This window comes from Plectropomus leopardus, chromosome 5 (genome assembly GCF_008729295.1).
Source record: "Plectropomus leopardus isolate mb chromosome 5, YSFRI_Pleo_2.0, whole genome shotgun sequence".
Lineage (NCBI taxonomy): Eukaryota > Metazoa > Chordata > Actinopteri > Perciformes > Serranidae > Plectropomus > Plectropomus leopardus.
The window spans coordinates 36,743,852-36,763,299 of record NC_056467.1 but is presented as its reverse complement, the minus strand read 5'-3'; the positions used below and the strand labels follow the sequence as shown (position 1 = coordinate 36,763,299).

At 42.4% G+C, this 19,448-nt stretch overlaps 3 protein-coding genes across 3 annotated transcripts; 1 reads left to right on the top strand and 2 right to left on the bottom strand.

Annotated features, from left to right (window-relative positions):
- The first annotated feature begins 14 nt into the window (after nt 1-14).
- Nucleotides 15-2,544, top strand: LOC121942871 (E3 ubiquitin-protein ligase TRIM39-like). Its single transcript, XM_042486163.1, has 6 exons — nt 15-605; nt 726-821; nt 1,310-1,543; nt 1,622-1,644; nt 1,727-1,860; nt 1,946-2,544. Exons 1-6 carry the CDS (start codon nt 15-17, stop codon nt 2,542-2,544), a joined length of 1,677 nt encoding a protein of 558 aa, XP_042342097.1.
- A 2,389-nt stretch (nt 2,545-4,933) lies between these two features.
- Nucleotides 4,934-13,154, bottom strand: LOC121942791 (hyaluronan-binding protein 2-like). The gene is made up of 13 exons (XM_042486051.1): nt 13,050-13,154; nt 12,679-12,799; nt 12,464-12,559; nt 12,214-12,324; nt 12,007-12,123; nt 11,803-11,913; nt 11,548-11,719; nt 10,523-10,620; nt 10,029-10,422; nt 9,776-9,918; nt 9,355-9,489; nt 5,799-5,944; nt 4,934-5,521 (listed from the first exon to the last, which is right to left on the bottom strand). Exons 1-13 carry the CDS (start codon nt 13,107-13,109, stop codon nt 5,354-5,356), a joined length of 1,872 nt encoding a protein of 623 aa, XP_042341985.1. The 5' UTR covers nt 13,110-13,154; the 3' UTR covers nt 4,934-5,353.
- A 2,374-nt stretch (nt 13,155-15,528) lies between these two features.
- On the bottom strand, nt 15,529-18,621 carry LOC121942870 (probable E3 ubiquitin-protein ligase TRIML1). The gene is made up of 5 exons (XM_042486162.1): nt 18,502-18,621; nt 17,678-17,911; nt 17,494-17,540; nt 17,265-17,407; nt 15,529-17,174 (listed from the first exon to the last, which is right to left on the bottom strand). Exons 1-5 carry the CDS (start codon nt 18,619-18,621, stop codon nt 16,603-16,605), a joined length of 1,116 nt encoding a protein of 371 aa, XP_042342096.1. The 3' UTR covers nt 15,529-16,602.
- Between the last annotated feature and the right edge of the window lie 827 nt (nt 18,622-19,448).

Below are 19,448 nucleotides of genomic sequence, written 5' to 3'. Positions count from 1 at the left end.
CACGCAGCAGAGCTATGGGGACTGTTGAGGAAACTTTAAAGTGTCCCGTGTGCCAGGACTTCTTCACGGATCCTGTGACGCTGCCATGCAGACATGACTTCTGTCTCACCTGTATCCAGGCTGTCTGGGAAACAGATGGGTCTGATGTGGGTCCTTTCTTCTGTCCTGAGTGTCAGATTTTCCTCCAGTCTGACCTCACTCTGGAGGTAAACACCAGCCTTCAGGCGAAAGTAAAGGACTTCACCACTAACAGGCCGTCAACAGCAGAGCTACAGACAGCAACACCAAGCAGGGAATCATCTTCCACTGTCCTCTGTGACCACTGCATAGAGACATCATCAGTGGCAATAAGGACGTGTCTGACCTGTGATGCGTCTCTGTGCCAGGCTCACGCCCTGCTGCACCAGCAGAGGTCTGCTCTGAGGGAGCACACACTTGTGGAGGTGACGGGGGATCCGCTGTCTCTGAAGTGCAGGGAGCACCGTGATGAGCTCAAGCTCTTCTGTATGGAGGACAGGGTCCCTGTGTGTTGTCTCTGTGTCCTGGTTGGCACGCACAAGAACCACAGGGCGTCTCAACTCCATGACGCCTGCAAAGACTTCAAGGTGAATAGTGTTTTGTCGTCGGCTAATGCGTTTTAGTTTCCTTGCAAATGTCATGATTATTGCTATATTTCTCTGTCATGGTATTTATGTTCTATAGGCCTGTTGTATTTCTGTCTTTAGAGCATGTTAGAGACCACCATGAATCAACTGCTGAAGAGGAGAAGTGAAGCAGAACATGCCATCAAGGACTTGGAGACGTTGTATACACAAACAGTGGTACAGTCAATTTGAAATAAATCTTTTCAAGCCTGTGAACTTAGTTAGTAAAAAGCAATGGAAAAAAGCCTTTGCTTTTTTTATGTACTTGGGGCTATAAAAACAAAAATCAATGTGCCATTACCAAATGGTAATGGTAAAACAGAAAGAAAAAATCATAATTACAAACCATTTTCTTTTATAATGCTTGCAATATGTTAGCACACTTACATATTTCAATTTGAGACCATGTAATTAGTAGTATTAACAGTACAAGTATTATTTCCACAAATGTACTCTCAGTAACTAGTATTATACTCTGTGTTTACTTTAAAAAAAAAAAAAAAACATACCCATGTAATTTATTTTGGCAAACATATGATGAAGTATATATTATTCAAGATAGTGAATATTCATTCTTTTTTTTCGTAAAAAATGTGAATTGATTATGCAAGCATCTCTCCTTCATAGTATCCTCGCTTATAATGTTGTTTTAATTAATTTCCTAGAAGTCTGCTGCAGATTTCCGTGAAAAAATCTCAGACAAGTACAGCAGGATCCGTGTCGTGCTGGATGGTGACGAGCGTCTGATGATGCAAATTATAGACGCAGAGGAGTCATACATGACAGAGTGGCTGGAGGCCCAGAGGGGCATCATGGAGACTCAGATCAAACAGATCGACAGTCTCAGAGCCTCCAGCAAATCACTTCTCCAAGAAACAAATGAGCTGCAATTCCTACAGGTAGGTTGCCGAATATTACGACAGTGTGTTTTTGTAATCATGTGAAAGTCTTGTATTTGACCTGTTCATTCTCAACAGCAAATCACAGCACTGAATCTTTGGTGAGTATATCATCACTCTATGTGTTTCTGCCTTCTCTTGGTAAGACTTTTGTCTTCTAACGGTGTTCAGTTTTTATTGTAGCGACCCTTTGGATTTAGCACCAATCCAAGAAGTAAACAAAGATCTGTGTGACCTTGAGAAGCTGAGAACAGTAGAGCGGCTGGTGGATGACCTCTCAGTGGCTCTCTCCCAACACTTTCCCCGAATGTGGTCAAGTTAGTAAAGAATCCAACATTTTGCTATCTAAAATCAACCCCCTCTATCTCAGTTGTGTACTGAATGTGGATTTTATATTTGCAGATCTAAGTTGTCCAGCTCTGGATTCCAAGTCAGCGCATCCGAAACTGGAAATATCCCAGGACAAGAAACAGGTGTACTGGAGAAGGGAGCCTGTCAGTGACGCTCCGAGTCCTCGGCCATATGACTCCCAGTACAGTGTTCTGGCTCAGGAGAGTTTTACTAGCGGCCGGCACTACTGGGAGGTCATCGTCCAGGAGAAACCATACTGGCTAATGGGTGTGACTACTGGGTCAGCTGATAAAAAAGACAGTCCAAGTCAGACTTCCTCCAGTGTGAGTGTGAACAACACATCCTGGTGCATCTACCATGGAGATGGACAGTACTTGGCATGTCATGATACCCAGGAGAAGCAGCTGTCAGTGGGAAAGAGAGTCAAGAAACTGGGCATACTGGCAAATCTCCAGAAGGGGGAGCTGTCATTCTACGATGCTGACACTACCACTCTGCTGCACTCTTTCTGCATGCAGTGCACGGAGCCTCTCTATCCCATGTTTAACCCATGCATTGATGTGAACGGACTCAACAAGCAGCCACTTACTTTGTTTTGGATTAAGGACCCCTGGGACTGGCATGTAAACGAAGACGAGGTTAAAAAGTGAAATTAAAAGACAACCTTAAATGACTGTTGCGAACAAAGTTTTTCATGCTGTAAAAGATGTGTAGCTTTCAAACTTACATGAGCGTCACCAGTTTTTCTGCCTCAGTCTGTCCCAGATGACACTAACATTATGATCTAAGAATTCACCTACCTCTATATTAACATATATTTCTCATTACCAGGAGCGCTGGAAGAGAAATCAAGGGTTAATATACTGTATTGTTGTGTGCGTCTTGTGATCCTAGAGAGCTGTGATGTAAGAAATAGTTAAGAAGAGATATTTAAAGTTTTTTAGTCTAGTCCAGTGGTTGCCAACTGGTCCAGTCACAGGGTCCAGATTTCTCCTTAGTCAATTAGTTCAATGTCCATATATTCTAAATGATCACATATTCTATTTTATTTTTTTTTTACGAAATGTAAACAACACATCGACTTAAAAGACAAAATAAAACATATATCAAGAATAAACAGAAATACACTTAAAAATAAAAGCTCTATGCCAGAAATTCACTGTACTTTAAAATAAAGTGTTTTTTTATACAAACTTCACACGTTTAAAAATCATTTAGGGGCCATTCAGAATAGACCCGTGACCCACTTTTGGACTGCAACCCACCAGTTGAGAACCACTGCTCTAGTCTATGATCCATAGTCGTATCTATATTACCCATTCAGTGTCATGTATGGTAAATATTTCATTGAGTAGTATCGTGTGCATCCTCAACGATTGTTTATGCTGAAGACTAATCTGTTCGCTCGGCAGATTAGCAGCTCTCATGTTTGACTTGATGTGGTTCAGGAAGTAAATGACCCGTGTTTAAACTACTGGCTCATTCTTTGTCCCACTGTCCGCTCAGCTCATCAGACCATGGACTGCATGCGTGCCGCCGTTCTCACATGTCAGTGACCTTACAGAGTTGCTGCCCTACAGCGAACACAATAACCAGAAAGGCCAATCATCTGTCACCAAGGACAGTTTCATACACTTTAAAGCTGGAGCGTGTTTTGCGGTTCATCAACAGAACCTTGTCAGCTCTACAAAAGTGTGAGAATATGCAACCCTATTTGATTTTGAGCAGTCGTCTTGTGTACTTGTGTATAAAAGACATGTTCATGAAAACCTGGATGGGCAGCTAATAAATTTGTAGATAAAATCCCTTTTGGCACATTCATCCACTATGACTCCCCTTCTCTAGGTCAGGGGAGTTGCTATGAGTTCTGCTACCATTGGGCCCAGTGAGGACGAAACATGAGGCAAAGAAAAGCATGAAGGGACAGCCAAGGATGAAGTAAACTATAAGAAGCCTATATCAGCATGATGTAAATATCCTATTTCTACATATGCTATTCATGCTTTGCCATCACTGATACATTTGGTGACATTTCTTCAATTAATTGTGATATCTTTGCTTATTGTTAGAAGTTTGTTTTCTTTCATTAATCTCCTATAATACTACAAAAATAATGTAATTCTTGTTGAGAGACAACTTACAAATAATGAGCTTGATTGAAATAACTTTGTGTCATATTTTCTGAAACTAAGTGATAGTTTGATTGAAGTGATTCTGAAAGAAATGATTCTGAAAGAAGTACATGAACCAGATGAAAAAAAAAAAAATCGTGTCCCTTCTGCCCCTAAAAGCATTCACTAGAATCAGGCGGTGGTGCACAGAAAATGGCCAATGACAGCCGATGAATCTCTAATGCAGCTGCCAATCACGTTAATCATTGCCAGACTGTCAAACTAAACAGTGCTGATCAACTATTAACCAAGACTTTATTACTGCACTGTTTATTTTTCACCTTGAATGTTTTCAGAAACATATTTTAGTGTACTGTTTACCTGTGAAATGAGAAAGTTTGTGACTATACTTTATGGTTATATTTATGAATGCATTTGCTTTTTAAAATGTCTACTGTTTTTATCCGTGTGTTTTTGTTTTATTAATCTTAGATTATCATTTTATTTAATTGCATTTATTCGTTGTTTCTGCTGGTTTTAGATTTGAGTGTCTCATTATATTGTTACTTGCTGGGACCTCAGTACTTAGTTTTGTTTCTTTTCATGAACCCCATGTTTTGGAATGAGAGTAAACCTTCTTGGTCTTGATCTTCACTCAGCAGCCATGTTGGAAATACCGCCCACTGGCCAGACCAGCTTTCTCATTTTACAGCTAAATAGTACACTGAAATATGTTTCTGAAAACATTTGAGGCGAGAAATAGGCAATGCAGTGACAGATTCTTCACTAATATTTTATCAAACGCTGCCTATTTCAACAGTTTGACAGCAGTTGACAAGCAGTGATTGACATAACTGACAGCCATGTTTGAATCCTCAGGTCTGATCAAAGTAACAGTTTCAGCAAATATGACAAAAAATATTTTTTATAAAGTTACCAACAAGCTTTATTGAAAAATATGTCACTTTTTCTCTGAAAGGGCTCCGGGTAGTCATATTTAACATTTATTTTGTCTTTCCTTCTCCACCACACATCATTTTTGATAAAAGGTTTCAGATCACATTGCATTTCTACGTCATATATAAATCGTAAAAAACACATTAAGCTTAAATGACAATGCGTATTTACTCCACAACAAAACTATTTGATAAAATGTTTAATTAGTTCTTTATGAAATTTTTATTAAGTAGCACTGGAATTTAAAATTGTTGCACATCTAGACCCAAAAAGCAAAATACTGGGTACAATTACACAAAAACCCTAAAAAGCTTAATCACGATGTGTAAGACTTGCTCCGTACATCACTAAGCACTTGGCCACACTGGCATGGTGAATAGTAAAAGTGTGTTTATTCAGATGTTGCTTGAATCTTCGACTTGATCCAGTTCAGATAGTTAGTAACCCGTGTGTAGACCCCGGGCTTGTTCTTCCGTCCACATTGGTCTCCCCAACTCACCACGCCGTAAATAACATTCGCATTGTTCTCCTTACAAGTCAGCGGTCCTCCAGAGTCGCCCTACAACAAGAGCAAACAGCTGACTAGATAGCGAATGCACACACTCAGTACGTTTACTTAATGTTAGAAAAATTCACATTATGGTGTTAGTCCGACTAAAACTGGTATTTTAAAATACACGTAAACATGGTAGTCCCACTGACTCAGACTAAATCAACTTTCTCAAAGTCGGCCAAACACACATAGATAATGTGATTGGATGTCGCAGCTGCGCTCACTCCAGATCAATCAGTCATGCAGTTGTTCTGAATAATAGCATTTAATTTTTTTTACAAACCTGACAGGAATCCACTCCTCCCTGCAGGTGGCCAGCGCAGAACATAGTATTATCCAGGACTTTGCCATAAACATCAGGTTCAGAGCACTTGTCCTGGTTGATCAGCAGTACGTTGGCCTCCAGCAGGTGGTTGGAACCATAAACAGCTGCAGAGAGAAGGTGGAATAAACAGACTTTAAAGGGACAGTTCAACCCCAAATCAAAACTGCATATTTTTCCTCTTTCCTGTAGTGCTACTTATCAGTCCAGATAGTTTTGGTGTGAGTTGCAGACATCTTTGCGCCTCATATGACCAACACAAATCACACCAAAACAATGTACTGTAGATTGATAAATAGCACGACAAATGAATATTAATATGTGTGTTTTTGATTGTTCCCGTGGGCTCACCACCCGTAGGAGGGGCCGTAGGGGTCGGGTGCAATGTGAGCTGGGCGGCAGCCGAAGGCAGGGACCTTGGCGGTCTGATCCTCGGCTGCAGAAGCTAGCTCTGGGGACGTGGAATGTCACCTCTCTGGTGGGGAAGGAGCCTGAGCTGGTGCGCGAGGTTGAGAAGTTCCGACTAGATATAGTCGGCCTCACCTCGACGCATGGCTTGGGCTCCGGAACCAGTCTTCTCGAGAGGGGATGGACTCTCTTCCACTCTGGAGTTGCCACTGGTGAGAGGCGCCGGGCGGGGGTGGCAATACTTATTGCCCCCCAGCTCGGTGCCTGTACGATGGAGTTTACCCCGGTGAATGAGAGGGTAGCCTCCCTCCGCCTTCGGGTTGGGGACAGATCCTGACTGTTGTTTGTGCCTATGGTCCAAACAGCAGTTCAGAATATCCACCCTTTTTGGAGTCCTTAGAGGGGGTGCTGGAGATTGCTCCTTCTGGGGACTCCCTCGTTCTGCTGGGGGACTTCAACGCTCACGTTGGCAACGACAGTGAGACCTGGAGGGGCGTGATCGGGAGGAATGGCCCCCCCGATCTGAACCTGAGTGGTGTTTTGTTATTGGACTTCTGTGCTCGCCACAGATTGTCCATAACTAACACCATGTTCAAGCATAAGGGTGTCCATATGCGCACTTGGCATCAGGACACCCTAGGCCACAGTTCAATGATCGACTTTGTAGTCGTATCATTGGACTTGCAGCCGTATGTCTTGGACACTCGGGTGAAGAGAGGGGCGGAGCTGTCAACCGATCACCACCTGGGGGTGAGTTGGCTCCCATGGTGGGGGAGGACGCCGGTCAGACCTGGCAGACCCAAACGCATTGTGAGGGTCTGCTGGGAACGTCTGGCAGAGTCTCCCGTCAGAAGGAGCTTCAACTCCCACCTCCGGAAGAGCTACGACCATGTCCTGGGGGAGGCCGGGGACATTGAGTCCGAGTGGGCCGTGTTCCGTGCCTCCATTGCTGAGGCGGCCGACCGGTGCTGTGGCCGTAAGGTGGTCGGTGTCTGTCGGGGCGGCAACACCCGAACCCGCTGGTGGACACCGGCGGTAAGGGGTGCCGTCAAGCTGAAGAAGGAGTCCTATCGAGCCTTCTTGGCCTGTGGGACTCCGGAGGCAGCAGACAAGTACCAACTCGCCAAGCGGAGTGCGGCGGCATTGGTCGCCGAGGCGAAAACCCGGGCGTGGGAAGAGTTCGGCGAGGCCATGGAAAACGACTTCCGGATGGCTTCGAAGAGGTTCTGGACCACCATCCGGCATCTCAGGAGGGGGAAGCGGTGCTCTGTCAACACTGTGTATGGTGGCAACGGGGCGCTGCTGACCTCGACTCGGGACGTTGTGGATCGGTGGAAGGAATACTTCGAAGACCTCCTCAATCCCACCGACACGCCTTCCGTTGGGGAAGCAGGGCCTGGGGACTCGGGGGTGGGCTCCTCTATCTCTGGGGCTGAGGTTACCGAGGTGGCCAAAAAGCGGGGGTGGACGAGGTCCGCCCGGAGTTCCTCAAGGCCCTGGATGTTGTGGGGCTGTCGTGGCTAACGCAACTCTGCAACATTGCGTGGACATCTCTTTTTAAGAAGGGGGACCGGAGGGTGTGTTCCAACTACAGGGGGATCACACTCCTCAGCCTCCCTGGTAAGGTCTATTCGGGGGTACTAGAGAGGAGGGCCCGCCGGATAGTCGAACCCCGGATTCAGGAGGAGCAATGCGGTTTTCGCCCCAGTCGTGGAACTGTGGACCAGCTCTGGACCCTTGGCAGGATCCTTGAGGGTGCGTGGGAGTTTGCCCAACCAGTCCACATGTGCTTTGTGGACTTGGAGAAGGCATTCGACCGTGTCCCTCGGGGAGTCCTGTGGGGGGTTCTCCGGGAATATGGGGTTTCGGACTCCCTGATACGGGCTGTCCGTTCCCTGTATGACCGGTGCCGGAGCTTGGTCCGCATTGCCGGCAGTAAGTCGAACTCGTTTCCGGTGAGGGTTGGACTCCGCCAGGGCTGCCCTTTGTCACCGATTCTGTTCATAACTTTTATGGACAGAATTTCTAGGCGCAGTCAGGGTGTTGAGGGGGTCCAGTTTGGTGACCTCAGGATTGGGTCCCTGCTCTTTGCAGATGATGTGGTCCTGTTGGCTTCATCGGGCCGTGACCTTCAGCTCTCACTGGATCGGTTCGCAGCCAAGTGTGAAGCGGCTGGGATGAGAATCAGCACCTCCAAATCTGAGACCATGGTTCTCAGCCGGAAAAGGGTGGTGTGCCCCCTCCGGATCGGGGACGAAGTCCTGCCCCAAGTGGAGGAGTTTAAGTACCTCGGGGTCTTGTTCACGAGTGAGGGAAGGATGGAACGGGAGATCGACAGGCGGATCGGTGCAGTGTCTGCAGTAATGCGGACTCTGCACCGGTCTGTCATGGTGAAGAGGGAGCTGAGCCGAAAGGCAAAGCTCTCGATTTACCGGTCGATCTTCGTTCCTACCCTCACCTATGGTCACAAGCTTTGGGTAGTGACCGAAAGAACAAGATCGCGGGTACAAGCGGCCGAAATGAGTTTCCTCCGTAGGGTGGCTGGGCTCTCCCTTAGAGATAGGGTAAGAAGCTCGGTCATCCAGGAGGGGCTCGGAGTAGAGCCGCTGCTCCTCCGCGTTGAGAAGAGCCAGATGAGGTGGCTCGGGCATCTAGTTAGGATGCCTCCAGGACGCCTCCCTGGTGAGGTGTTCAGGGCACATCCCACCGGTAGGAGGCCCCGGGGAAGACCCAGGACACGCTGGAGAGACTACGTCTCACAGCTGGCCTGGGAACGCCTCGAGGTCCCCCGGGAAGAGCTGGACGAAGTGGCCGGGGAGAGGGATGTCTGGGGTTCCCTGCTTAGGCTGCTGCCCCCGCGACCCAACCCCGGATAAGCGGAAGAAAATGGATGGATGGATGGATGTTTTTGATTGGGGGGGAATTGTTGATTTCAGTAATTTCAGGGACATAAAGGTTTACAGGATCTTTTACACTAAAAAATAAAATAAAATAAACATTAAGCTCCGAAATGCATTCCTCTGAAACAAACCAAAAATATCTGACTGAAAAATAGACAGTGTTTTTGTTTTTTTTTTATAGGTGGCTAAATACACAAAAGTGGCCTTACAGTCCTCAGTGGCACCCCATCCAGAAATTTTACATTCTATCCCATCAGGCAGCTGGGCATCAGGCAGACAGGCTGTCTTCACAAACTGGGTCTCATTGGCACAAACTCCATCAGAGCCTTTCAGCCTCAATAAGCCTTTGGAAAAGCAGTATGGATAAAAGTCACAACAAAATTAAAAAATTAAATGATAAAGTACTTAACTTCTGGTACTTTTATATCACAATGTCAATAATTCTATTTTAAGAGTTAACAACCTCGACTATCAATGCTATCATACTGTTGTCAATTATCTAATTATAATAGTGCTATTTGACTCTCTAAAATCTCATCCTTAGTTGAGTAAAAAGAATCAAAAGGATCTTTGATTTGTATATTACATCCTAACACTGTTGGTAATCTCAGTGAGGGAAGCATTGGTCACCTATGTCGTTGTAAACCGCTGTTTGAGTCTCTCTGTAGTTCTCATGTCTAATAGCCTCTTCAACTTTTACAGTTTGCTCTGTGGATTCCTCTGCATCCAGTGACAGACCTCCCATAACCACCTGCATGTCCTTATTTTGTTCGCTGTTGAAACACAAAAAACATGATTCACTCAAGATCAAGACCACATGTGAAAGCTATTCCATAATCAGGCGATGTTTTGTGATTTTTCATATTTATTTTGATTTGCTTACATGCAGTGTCCGGCTGTCAGTACCCAGCAGCTCTCGATGAGAACTCCTCCACATATATGTCTGAATGCCAGGTTGGAGTCCTTCGGTCTCACCTGCAGGGACACCTGCCAGGGTACGGCCCCAGGAGGAACTTTCAAACCCCCAAATATTCGTGTAATGGACTTCTTTGGCTGAGGCTGCCCACAGGTGACAAACTGTTGTGGTAAAGGGGTTTTAGTGGGGGGGAGAGGAACGTTAGTGGGGGGAGCAGAAGGTTGTGGAGTCTGGCTGGGCTTCTCAGTCATTGTGGGTGTGGTGGTTAGTTTGGAGGCTGCTATAGGTTTAGGGCTTGTAGACTGGGGCTTGGGAGCAGTGGGATCGGCATTGGTAGGGACAATGTCAGTTGGCGTCACACCTGACAACATACACGAAAAGATAACACAATAAAAGATAAAACAATAAAAATTGTTTTTGTCAATTTTAGTCATAAAGTTATGTGATGTTTGAAGGCTGACCTGTTGGTTCAGGACACTCTGTGACATCACAGTAGTCCCACGACAACTTGCGACCTTTTCTGTAGAAACACCAGGGCATCTCGTCTCCATCTGGGTTTCTGTGTCACAGAAAACGTGTGAGAAAGCGTCCTCTTAGTATGGGAGACCTGAGAGGCAAGTGAGGGACAAATTCCAGTGGTTTTTCTTAGTCTGGCTTGAATTATTGTCTTTTCTGTGTTTAGGACTTAAGAACAAGTGAAAGAAAGATTTTGCTGGGACAATCTCTCGAACTGCCCGAATTTTTTTCTTTTTTTGTAAAACAGGTGGGAAAAAAGTTCTGCCAAGTGAAAAAAAAGTTTTTTGACAGAATATTTTTTCAGTGTTTCTTGTTGTAATACTCATTTTCACTACAAAAGACAGAAGCTCACCATTATCCAAAAGGCAACCTCCAAGGCTGAAAAAAAGAAGCCACTGCACAAGCACCAAAAACTGCAGTTCCTTGAAAGGCCACTTGAGACTGGCTACAAAACAGAGTAAATCCCAACAGACACAAAATAAAATAAAATGCCCAACTCTACAGTGAAAATAAAATGTTTACAGCCTGGTGCAAAAAAAAAAAAAAATTTTTCATTTGACAAGCTGTCTGCCAAAATGACAAACTCGAGGCTTCAAAACAGCAGCAAATAAACCAGTGTGTAATGTCATGGTAATTATGTCCATTATTTATACAATCTATGCCACTACCTTATGTTCTAAATAGAACCACGTTTTATATGTACCTTGTATTTAGAATGTCTGGATAAATTAAAACTCACCTAGAATAAAAACGTAAATGCTTTTAGTCCTAATAAAAAAATAAAAAAATAAAAAAATTTTCACCTGTTCCATGGATGGGGATTAAAAAAAAGGACCTCAAAAAGGCAAATCCTTTTTATCAGACCTAGACCATGGATATTAATATTTTTTTCCTCACTTGCTTCTCAGGGCTTCCATAGCTTGAAGATGTCTACTCGTATTTGTATAGACTTGTTTATTTTCCCTCTGACCTGCAGAAGTTATGATGGCCGAGTCCATCTTTGTCTTCATAGGTGCTGAAGGGGTCAACTCCTCGCTCCAAGATGAAGTGAGAGTTCCAGTGGAGGCATTCATAGCCATCCTCTGTCTCACTCACATTTCCGCGGTATGACTCTCCGTCCTCCACATAGCAGTCATCTGGGCCTGAGAAAAAGACCTCACTCATTCAGTGTATGAGATATGGTGATATGCTGTACTAAAATAATAATGAAGGGTGCAGTATTTACCAACATGACAGAAACGTCCTCTGTACCCTGGAGGGCACTGGCAGTCAAAGTCATCACCGTCCCTGACGCATTGTCCACCATTTTGACATGGATTAGGCTCACACAGTGAAACTTTGGAGAAAAATAGTTAACAGTAAAAGCTTGCTTTAGAAACTTGTGGAAAAGAGGTATTCTGTCTTGTTTGGGCAAAGAAATACTCCTTACCAGTTCTGCATTTAGGAGGCTGGAAGGGCACCTTGCATTTACATTCATAGAACGGGGGAGTTGAAGTCAGCACACATTCACCACGACCACATTTACCTCTTTTACAATGTTTTGGACCTGACAAGATGACACAATAATTCATTTTTGCTCACTATATACTGTACATATGTGACCGGTGTGCAAGGGAAACGGGAGTTTGTTTCCAACCTCTCTCGCATCTTCTTCCCCTGAAAGGTCTTGGACAGTCGCATTTGAATCTCCTCTTGCCTTTCTCCTCACACACTCCGTTGTTGAGGCAGGGGTTTGGGTTGCATTCGCCTAAGATGAGAAAAGTTAAGAGGGGTGTTTAAGTTTTGAATTAGAGCTTCTGAATGCGATGCAGTCTGTTATGGGAGAATGTAACATTACAGATTGGCGTAATTAGTTAAACAGAATACATGAGTGTTGCTTCTCACACCTTCTGGCTCTTGAAGTTCAAAAAGCCACTCTGAAGGACTTTCATCGTCATCATCGTCATCATCACCAGCTCCCTCCAGGATGCTAAAGAAGATATCTGAAACAGTAATTTTACTTTGTAAGATTTTCTTCCTGTCTCTTTTACCCTATAAAACTAAATGTCAAATACTGTTTCATATACAATATATCATAAAAGGAATAAAAACAAGTACTCACCTTCAATAATTTCCTTAAATCCTCCTCTCCTTTTGCCATGTTTATGGTGCTCATGTTTGTGATGCTCATGATCATGACCATGGCCATCTCGATGACGATGTTTGTGTTTTTTATGCTTCAGCTGAATAATAATTTGACAGCATCACAAAAGAGTCATACTAATAAAAGATAACATGCAGTTGGTTTGTATAATCTTGATGACATTTATGACAAAACATTGCAGTGAATTACTCTTTTTAAACAGGAACATGGACAACAAGCTCTACTGCATTTTATTCCCAGCAAAATGTCTTATCAAACATTGCAACATTGTAAATGAAAGCCATTTGCTTATTGCTACACAATAGCCGTATCATATATTGAATACATACTTCAGCAGGTACGAGGAGCACTGCTACGAAGAGGCAAAAGAAGATCAGCTTTAGGTTCATGATGGCAGTGGATCAGAAGACATCCAGGACAGTCAAATGAGAGTGCACCGTCGGCAGATCGCTTGCCCTTTTCTAAACATTTGTGTAAGTTCTAACCTTTGATTCAGCGGGGGTTGACTGGCAACTGTCCCTATTGCTGAGTCACTTTTATTGATTTTAACTGTGCTCTTGGATACTGATTTTTCTTTGTAATAACAGGCAAAATGCTGTCCATGTTAGAAAACACTTGGAATGGACAAATAAATCACGCAAGATCAAGATCACTGTCTCTGCCACTCTTGATACAATTTTCATTTTGAAATTATTAAATTAAAACTTTAGTATGATGAGGATATGCGCACACTCAGAGACAACACAAAGTCTCAGAGAGCATATTTGCGAAGCCGATTGTTTGTTTGTGTAGACTTTGAATCCAAATACAGTGGGTGCTTTTCAGAATAAATTACTGTGCTTTTTAGATCTCTTTATAAATTTACAGTTTCAGTAAATTAAAATATTTACATAATTGTATGCTGAATAATATGTTCAATAACATGACTTGTATAACAGTGTAAGTAACTTTTATGATTTTCAAGTAAAATTAAAGCCGTTATTTAAGCAACTTTGTCATAGAGAAATAACTCAAAATGCACAAAGCACTGTTGTCCTGGCCTTTCTTTTCAACTGGGATGGGTCACACTGCTTCTAATATTTCTGCAATTTCATCAGATGGTTCAATACACACATACCAGCACTGAAAGAAGTGTGTAGTGTGCTCTTTTAACTTGAATCCTTGAAAGAAAATATACTCAGACAAGAATTTTTTATTACAATGTGCCTCAATGTCATCTGAAATAAGGTCAGCTATTTTGGAGTAGCAATCTATCGTTAACAAGGGGACCAGTGTATAAAAAGGCACCTTTAATGAAGTTTTTTTGTTTGTTTGTTTGTTTGTTTGTTTGTTTGTTTGTTTGTTTGAACTAATGGCTTTATTAATAGTTAAGAGTAATTTATAATGCTTTATAGATTATGTTTATCCTCCTCCTTTTTTTTTTGAGCAAACTCATAAAAATATAGCTGAATATAACAAATTCATAATATTGGACCATTTACCTTAGTGGAAAATATTCTTAAAACATCTCCAAACCATGGTCCAAAACCCATTTATAAACAGCTTATTGCATTTTCAGTTTTAGACTGGGTAGATTAATATAAACTATGAAACACATGAGCATTTGGTAAATGGATTGCCAACATTATCGATGTATTATCATCAAATAGAAGGGATAAATACCAGAAAGATATTTCCCAATTTAGCAATCCATATTTGCCTTCTAACTGATCTATAAAGTAGATATAAGATAACACTATTTGCTTACTGTTAACCCTAGCCTGTCAGCTTGTTGGTATGCTGATCTTTTGACCATTTTGGTGCATACTTAAATATCTCATATATGTGAATTATTATCATAAAGCTTTGTCCAAAGATTCATGGCCTCCTGAATATGAATCCCACTGACTTTGGCAATCCCCTGAATATTCTTGTAGGGCTACCATGAAGTTGATGATTTTGGCATTTAGAGAAATATCTCAAAAACTATAGATTGTCATGAATATGGTACTGGTATTCATGGTTTCCAAAGGATGGATTCTAATGCTAAATGTTTTGTGATTCCCTGACTTTTCCTCTACCTCCACAAGAAGGTTAAAGTTTTCTCCTATCCTCTATAATAAATCTACATCAACAGGATGGAAATGTACCAAAGTGTGTACAACATCTATGTTTCCCAGGAGATATATCCAACTTTTACTTTGGTGCTAATATGAGGTTGAAAGAGGAAGTTTTAAGCTATATATTTAAGCTATAACATCACCTGAATGTCGTTTAGCTCCACCAGCAGGTCAAAGTTTTTGTTAATGCTGTGAAAAATCTCAACATCTACTGAATGGATTGGAATAATTAATAAAGCCATTAGTTACAGCTTATAAACCCTTAAAAAAGAGAACCCCAAGAATGAGTCCAATACAACCCAGAAATGACTCAGCATGTCAGCACCTCAGGTTCCCTCGTCTCAAAGCCAATGGAATTTTTGAGTGGGTTTTTGCTTAAATCACTAGTTTCATCAAGATATGATAGATTAGATTTAAAGGCCTGCGATCTATTTAACACAATATTTTTTGCTTGTTTAACACAGTCAGTTAGAGAAGAATATGCCAAAAAAAATTTTTGCCAAAAAAAATCTGAACAATATCTAAGCCTAAATCTTTTTCCTAAAACTTAAGGGATCGCTGACTGAAAGCCCTATGGCAAACTTTTCCCAGCAGCCATAAAACATGGATTAACAACAAAACCATTTAACAAAAGTATAAAAGTCAGCTTAATGATAACTGTCAAGCTTCACAGAAAAAACAAACGTCTTTTGTACGTCACATTTCCCCCATATATACAACATGCTAATGTTATTAGCATAAGCCTATGGCTTTTTAAATTGCACAAATTATCTTAGCGGCTAGCGGACTTTTCCTCCACCCATAATTTAACCCATAGATGTATTATTTATGCTTTTTCTTACTCACCACTGGTTTAAGTCACCACATCTCCCGACAAAACAGCACGGTTGAATTAAAGTCTGCATGTACGTCTTTTCAGCCAAACATTTTTGAAAATGAGCAGCTAATGCTGCTATTAGCAGGGAGCGAGGTTAGCCCATGACAGGATGTGACGTTTCTGAGTACTGCTTTTGTTTACATATAACACGTTGTCTGTTGACCTGTTGACTCGCAGTTTCTCAGAAAACAAAGCATTTCCAGAGTGATGATTTATTCACGAGTAAATAGCGTTATTCTCATCACCTGTCTCTTGTCTGCTTCTCATCATCTGCCTGTGATGGTAACACAGAATTTTCAAAATAAAGGTGCATCTGATAGAGGATGATATGGATCAATGTTTACACTTCGCATGGATGATACAGGATCATTGCTCATTGAATCAATGTATCAGTCCAGATCGATGGATCATTACACCCCTAGAAGTTATGTCTGCGGCTACAAGGTAAAGAGACTTTCACATTTTGTTCTGCAACATAAAATACGTCAGTAAGTACCCCACTGGCAAACTTTGAAGCTCATGGGTCTAAAAAACAGAGCTTGCTATCAAGTGGCTAAATGGGACTACAAAATTTCATCACGCCGAACACGGCTTTACAGTCTCGTAGTGGTGACGACCCAACCTTAGTGTGGTCGTTTTAGCTTAGTGGTGTTCATTAGTGAAGATTATCTTGTTGAACAGAACATATAAGTATCATAAACATGTGCTTGCCACAGAATTTATTTTCTGCAATGATCCAAAATGGAAAAATCCCATATGCTTTTTGACGAGGGAACCACGGTTACATTAACATCTGGGTTGGTCTACAGAAAAAACATCATCCTTGTGGCACTCTACTGGTGCGTTATTATAAAATGGTGCCGTAGCAGGGAGTTACTAAAAGCTTCTTTTTTTTTGAACCACTGATCAGAGATCACTGGTAGGAGATGGATCATTACAGATTACAACTGGCTCAGCATTGTTGCCATTGTGGTCATGACCAGGACACAGGGCCAGGTGGAGGCAGTCCGAGAAGGTCCCTGCACAGAAGGAGAACAGCGGTGTCATGTTGTCTGCCTCAAGGAACGTCACCAACCCTGCAGGGAAACTACACATAACACCAATCCGACAGAAGCGTTTTGTGAAAGGCAGCTGGTGGGGCACGCCTCCATGCCACGCTGTATACTCCCCATCAAAGAACTCCACGCACCAGGACTCGTCCCCGCGGCCCAGCCAGCAGTCCTCAGTGGTTCCCTTACGGGGAAGGTTGGGATGGGTGACACCCAGTTCCCAGTAAGTCTTCCCAGTCACATCAATCTCCCAGTAATGGCGACCAAAGCTGAAGCCTTGCAAGCTGATGACATTGAGGGTGGTGTCAAAGCGTCCAGGGAGGTCAGGGAGTTGCTGCCAGGTGTCTGTGTAGATGGCACTGTCACCTTCGGGGGAGATGATCAGCTTTGGGTGGGCTGTGTCTGGATCCAGACTCACCTCACTGGAATCTGTAGACAGATATTTAACAGCATTTGTACAGAAAATTAAAAAAGAGGTCAAGCTTTTATGAACACGTAAGAAACAACGAGTGAACTGACAACTCTTGGCGAGTTTCTTTATTATAGGAGTCTGTGAGCTGATGAGCAGAAGCATGTTGTTGGCGAGGCTGAGGATCTGGTCAGCTTTAACTTCATCCAGGCTCACACTGCTCGGGTCCGTCCTGTTTAGCAAGTCCATTACTCTGTAGGAGGCAGACCATAATAAGAAAAATCAGCTGCTGCTCCATTTTAAAATATATATATTATTCACTGTGATTTAATACTATACCTGTCCACTGTCTCCATGTCTTGCTGCTCAGGGTATGAAAAGAAAGACTGAAGAAAAGCAGAAAAATTAATATTAAACAAATTCTGAAAGCAAAATATAACATTTTCAATTCCCACACACAAAAGAGAAGGTAGGTAATGAATTTTATGTCGTATTTCGTCCAGTGGACTTTAAGTTTAATCACCATTGTGTCAGGCTCTGTGTCGGTCTGCTCCATTGCCACAGTGAGTCTGGCCAGGTCCTGCTCGATCTCCTGGATTAGAGAACAGTTCCTCTCCATCAGTCCATCCAGAGCACAGACAGCAGCCCGCTCCTCCATCTCCAGGTGGGACAGGGTAATCCTCAAGTCCTCGTCTAAGACGGCCTGGATCTCCTGGTACTTCCGTATGATGTTCTCCCTTATCACTGAGGACTTTTTCTGAATCAGGCATAAGCATGTATTAGTTTAAAATACAGCCTGATGGCATCATGATTATTGTGTTTTTGCTAAACAACTGATGCAATTTTTAATAATCAAATGTAATGTCACAAGAAAGACTGAACTATTTCATGTTGTGGCAAATTTCATCACTAACTGGTATGTCTATGGAAGCTCATTTCTGCCAGTGTGTTTGTTTGGGGGTTGGGTCCTGGGGGGATCCAGTAAGTCATTAGAATGAGAAATTTTCTCAAAATATTATTGCAAATCCTTATCAAAATATCAACTCACTTAACTCAAAATAACATCTTCATATCTTAAAAATAATGACATGGAATCTCACAGTGATGACTTATTATCGCAAAGAATGAAACTTTCTCAAGAATAATGACTTAGTATCTCGAAAAATAACAAAAAAAATGTATTTTTAGAAAGCCACTATTTTTTTTTTTTTTTAAATTTGATTATATTGACCTTTTTTGGGATTATTTTGAGGTATTATTTGGAGGTAGTTAGCCATTATCTTTTTTTATGATTTCTATCACATTGGCTAAAATGGGCTTCCAGAGCATCCCCTGAAAACAACTTACTGTGATCTCTGACTGTCGTGCTGCCAGCTTTTTCAGTCTGTATTTAACTGCATCTCTTTGCTTCTTTAGACACTCTTGGTGATTTTCTAATGTCTCCTGTAGAAAGGGTTGCACACACATTCAGCACAGCTCAGTTCAACACCAGTCAGACAGCTGTGGTGAAGAGCGGCTGCAGAAGCAGTTTCTTGTGAGATGATGAACAAAGCTGAGATTGAAAGTCAGGAGTGTGTACTGTAACAACCATATTGTATTTATCTTTGACTGTATACCATATTTTCTGCATTTTGAGACTGTATGTTCACATGGTACAGTTTTGTGTAGCAGTGCTGAAGGCTTTGCTCTGTTTCTGCGACCTAATCGGGCTGAAAATGATTCCCATTGATCTCCTCATTGCCATTACATGACTGGCACACTGTAGTGTTGTGAGCTCAGAAGCGGACATCTGTCTTCCAGATTCCATGTATCGGTATTTGTCAGTGCTGCCTTCTCCAAGATGAAAAACATTATTTTTGTGTCCACAATCACTCACATTTGTCTCATAATAATTCCCCCTCTGACTGAATGAGGCCATACTGCAGCTCTGATAAGCAGTCACTGTAAAAGTGATGCATTTGATACCTAAGAAGGATATTTTTTGTCATTACTTTTTAAGACCCATACTGGTATTTTTAGGCTTCTTTTCACAAATTGCTTCAAGCTGTATCATCATAGACATTTTCCAAAGCATGCAGTGGTTTTCTACAGTATTTTGTTAAAGTGCACCTCCATCCAAAATTATATTTTTGTTTTGTTACCTTCCTTGGATGTATCACTGCACCGAATGATGTCTGTGACAGTGTTTTGACACTCATCTGGTGAAGGAGGACAGCTTCTCTGTGATCACCTTAAATCTCAGTTTAAGATGCTTATGTTGGAGCAGGATTTTGTGACATCACAACTAGTTTGGA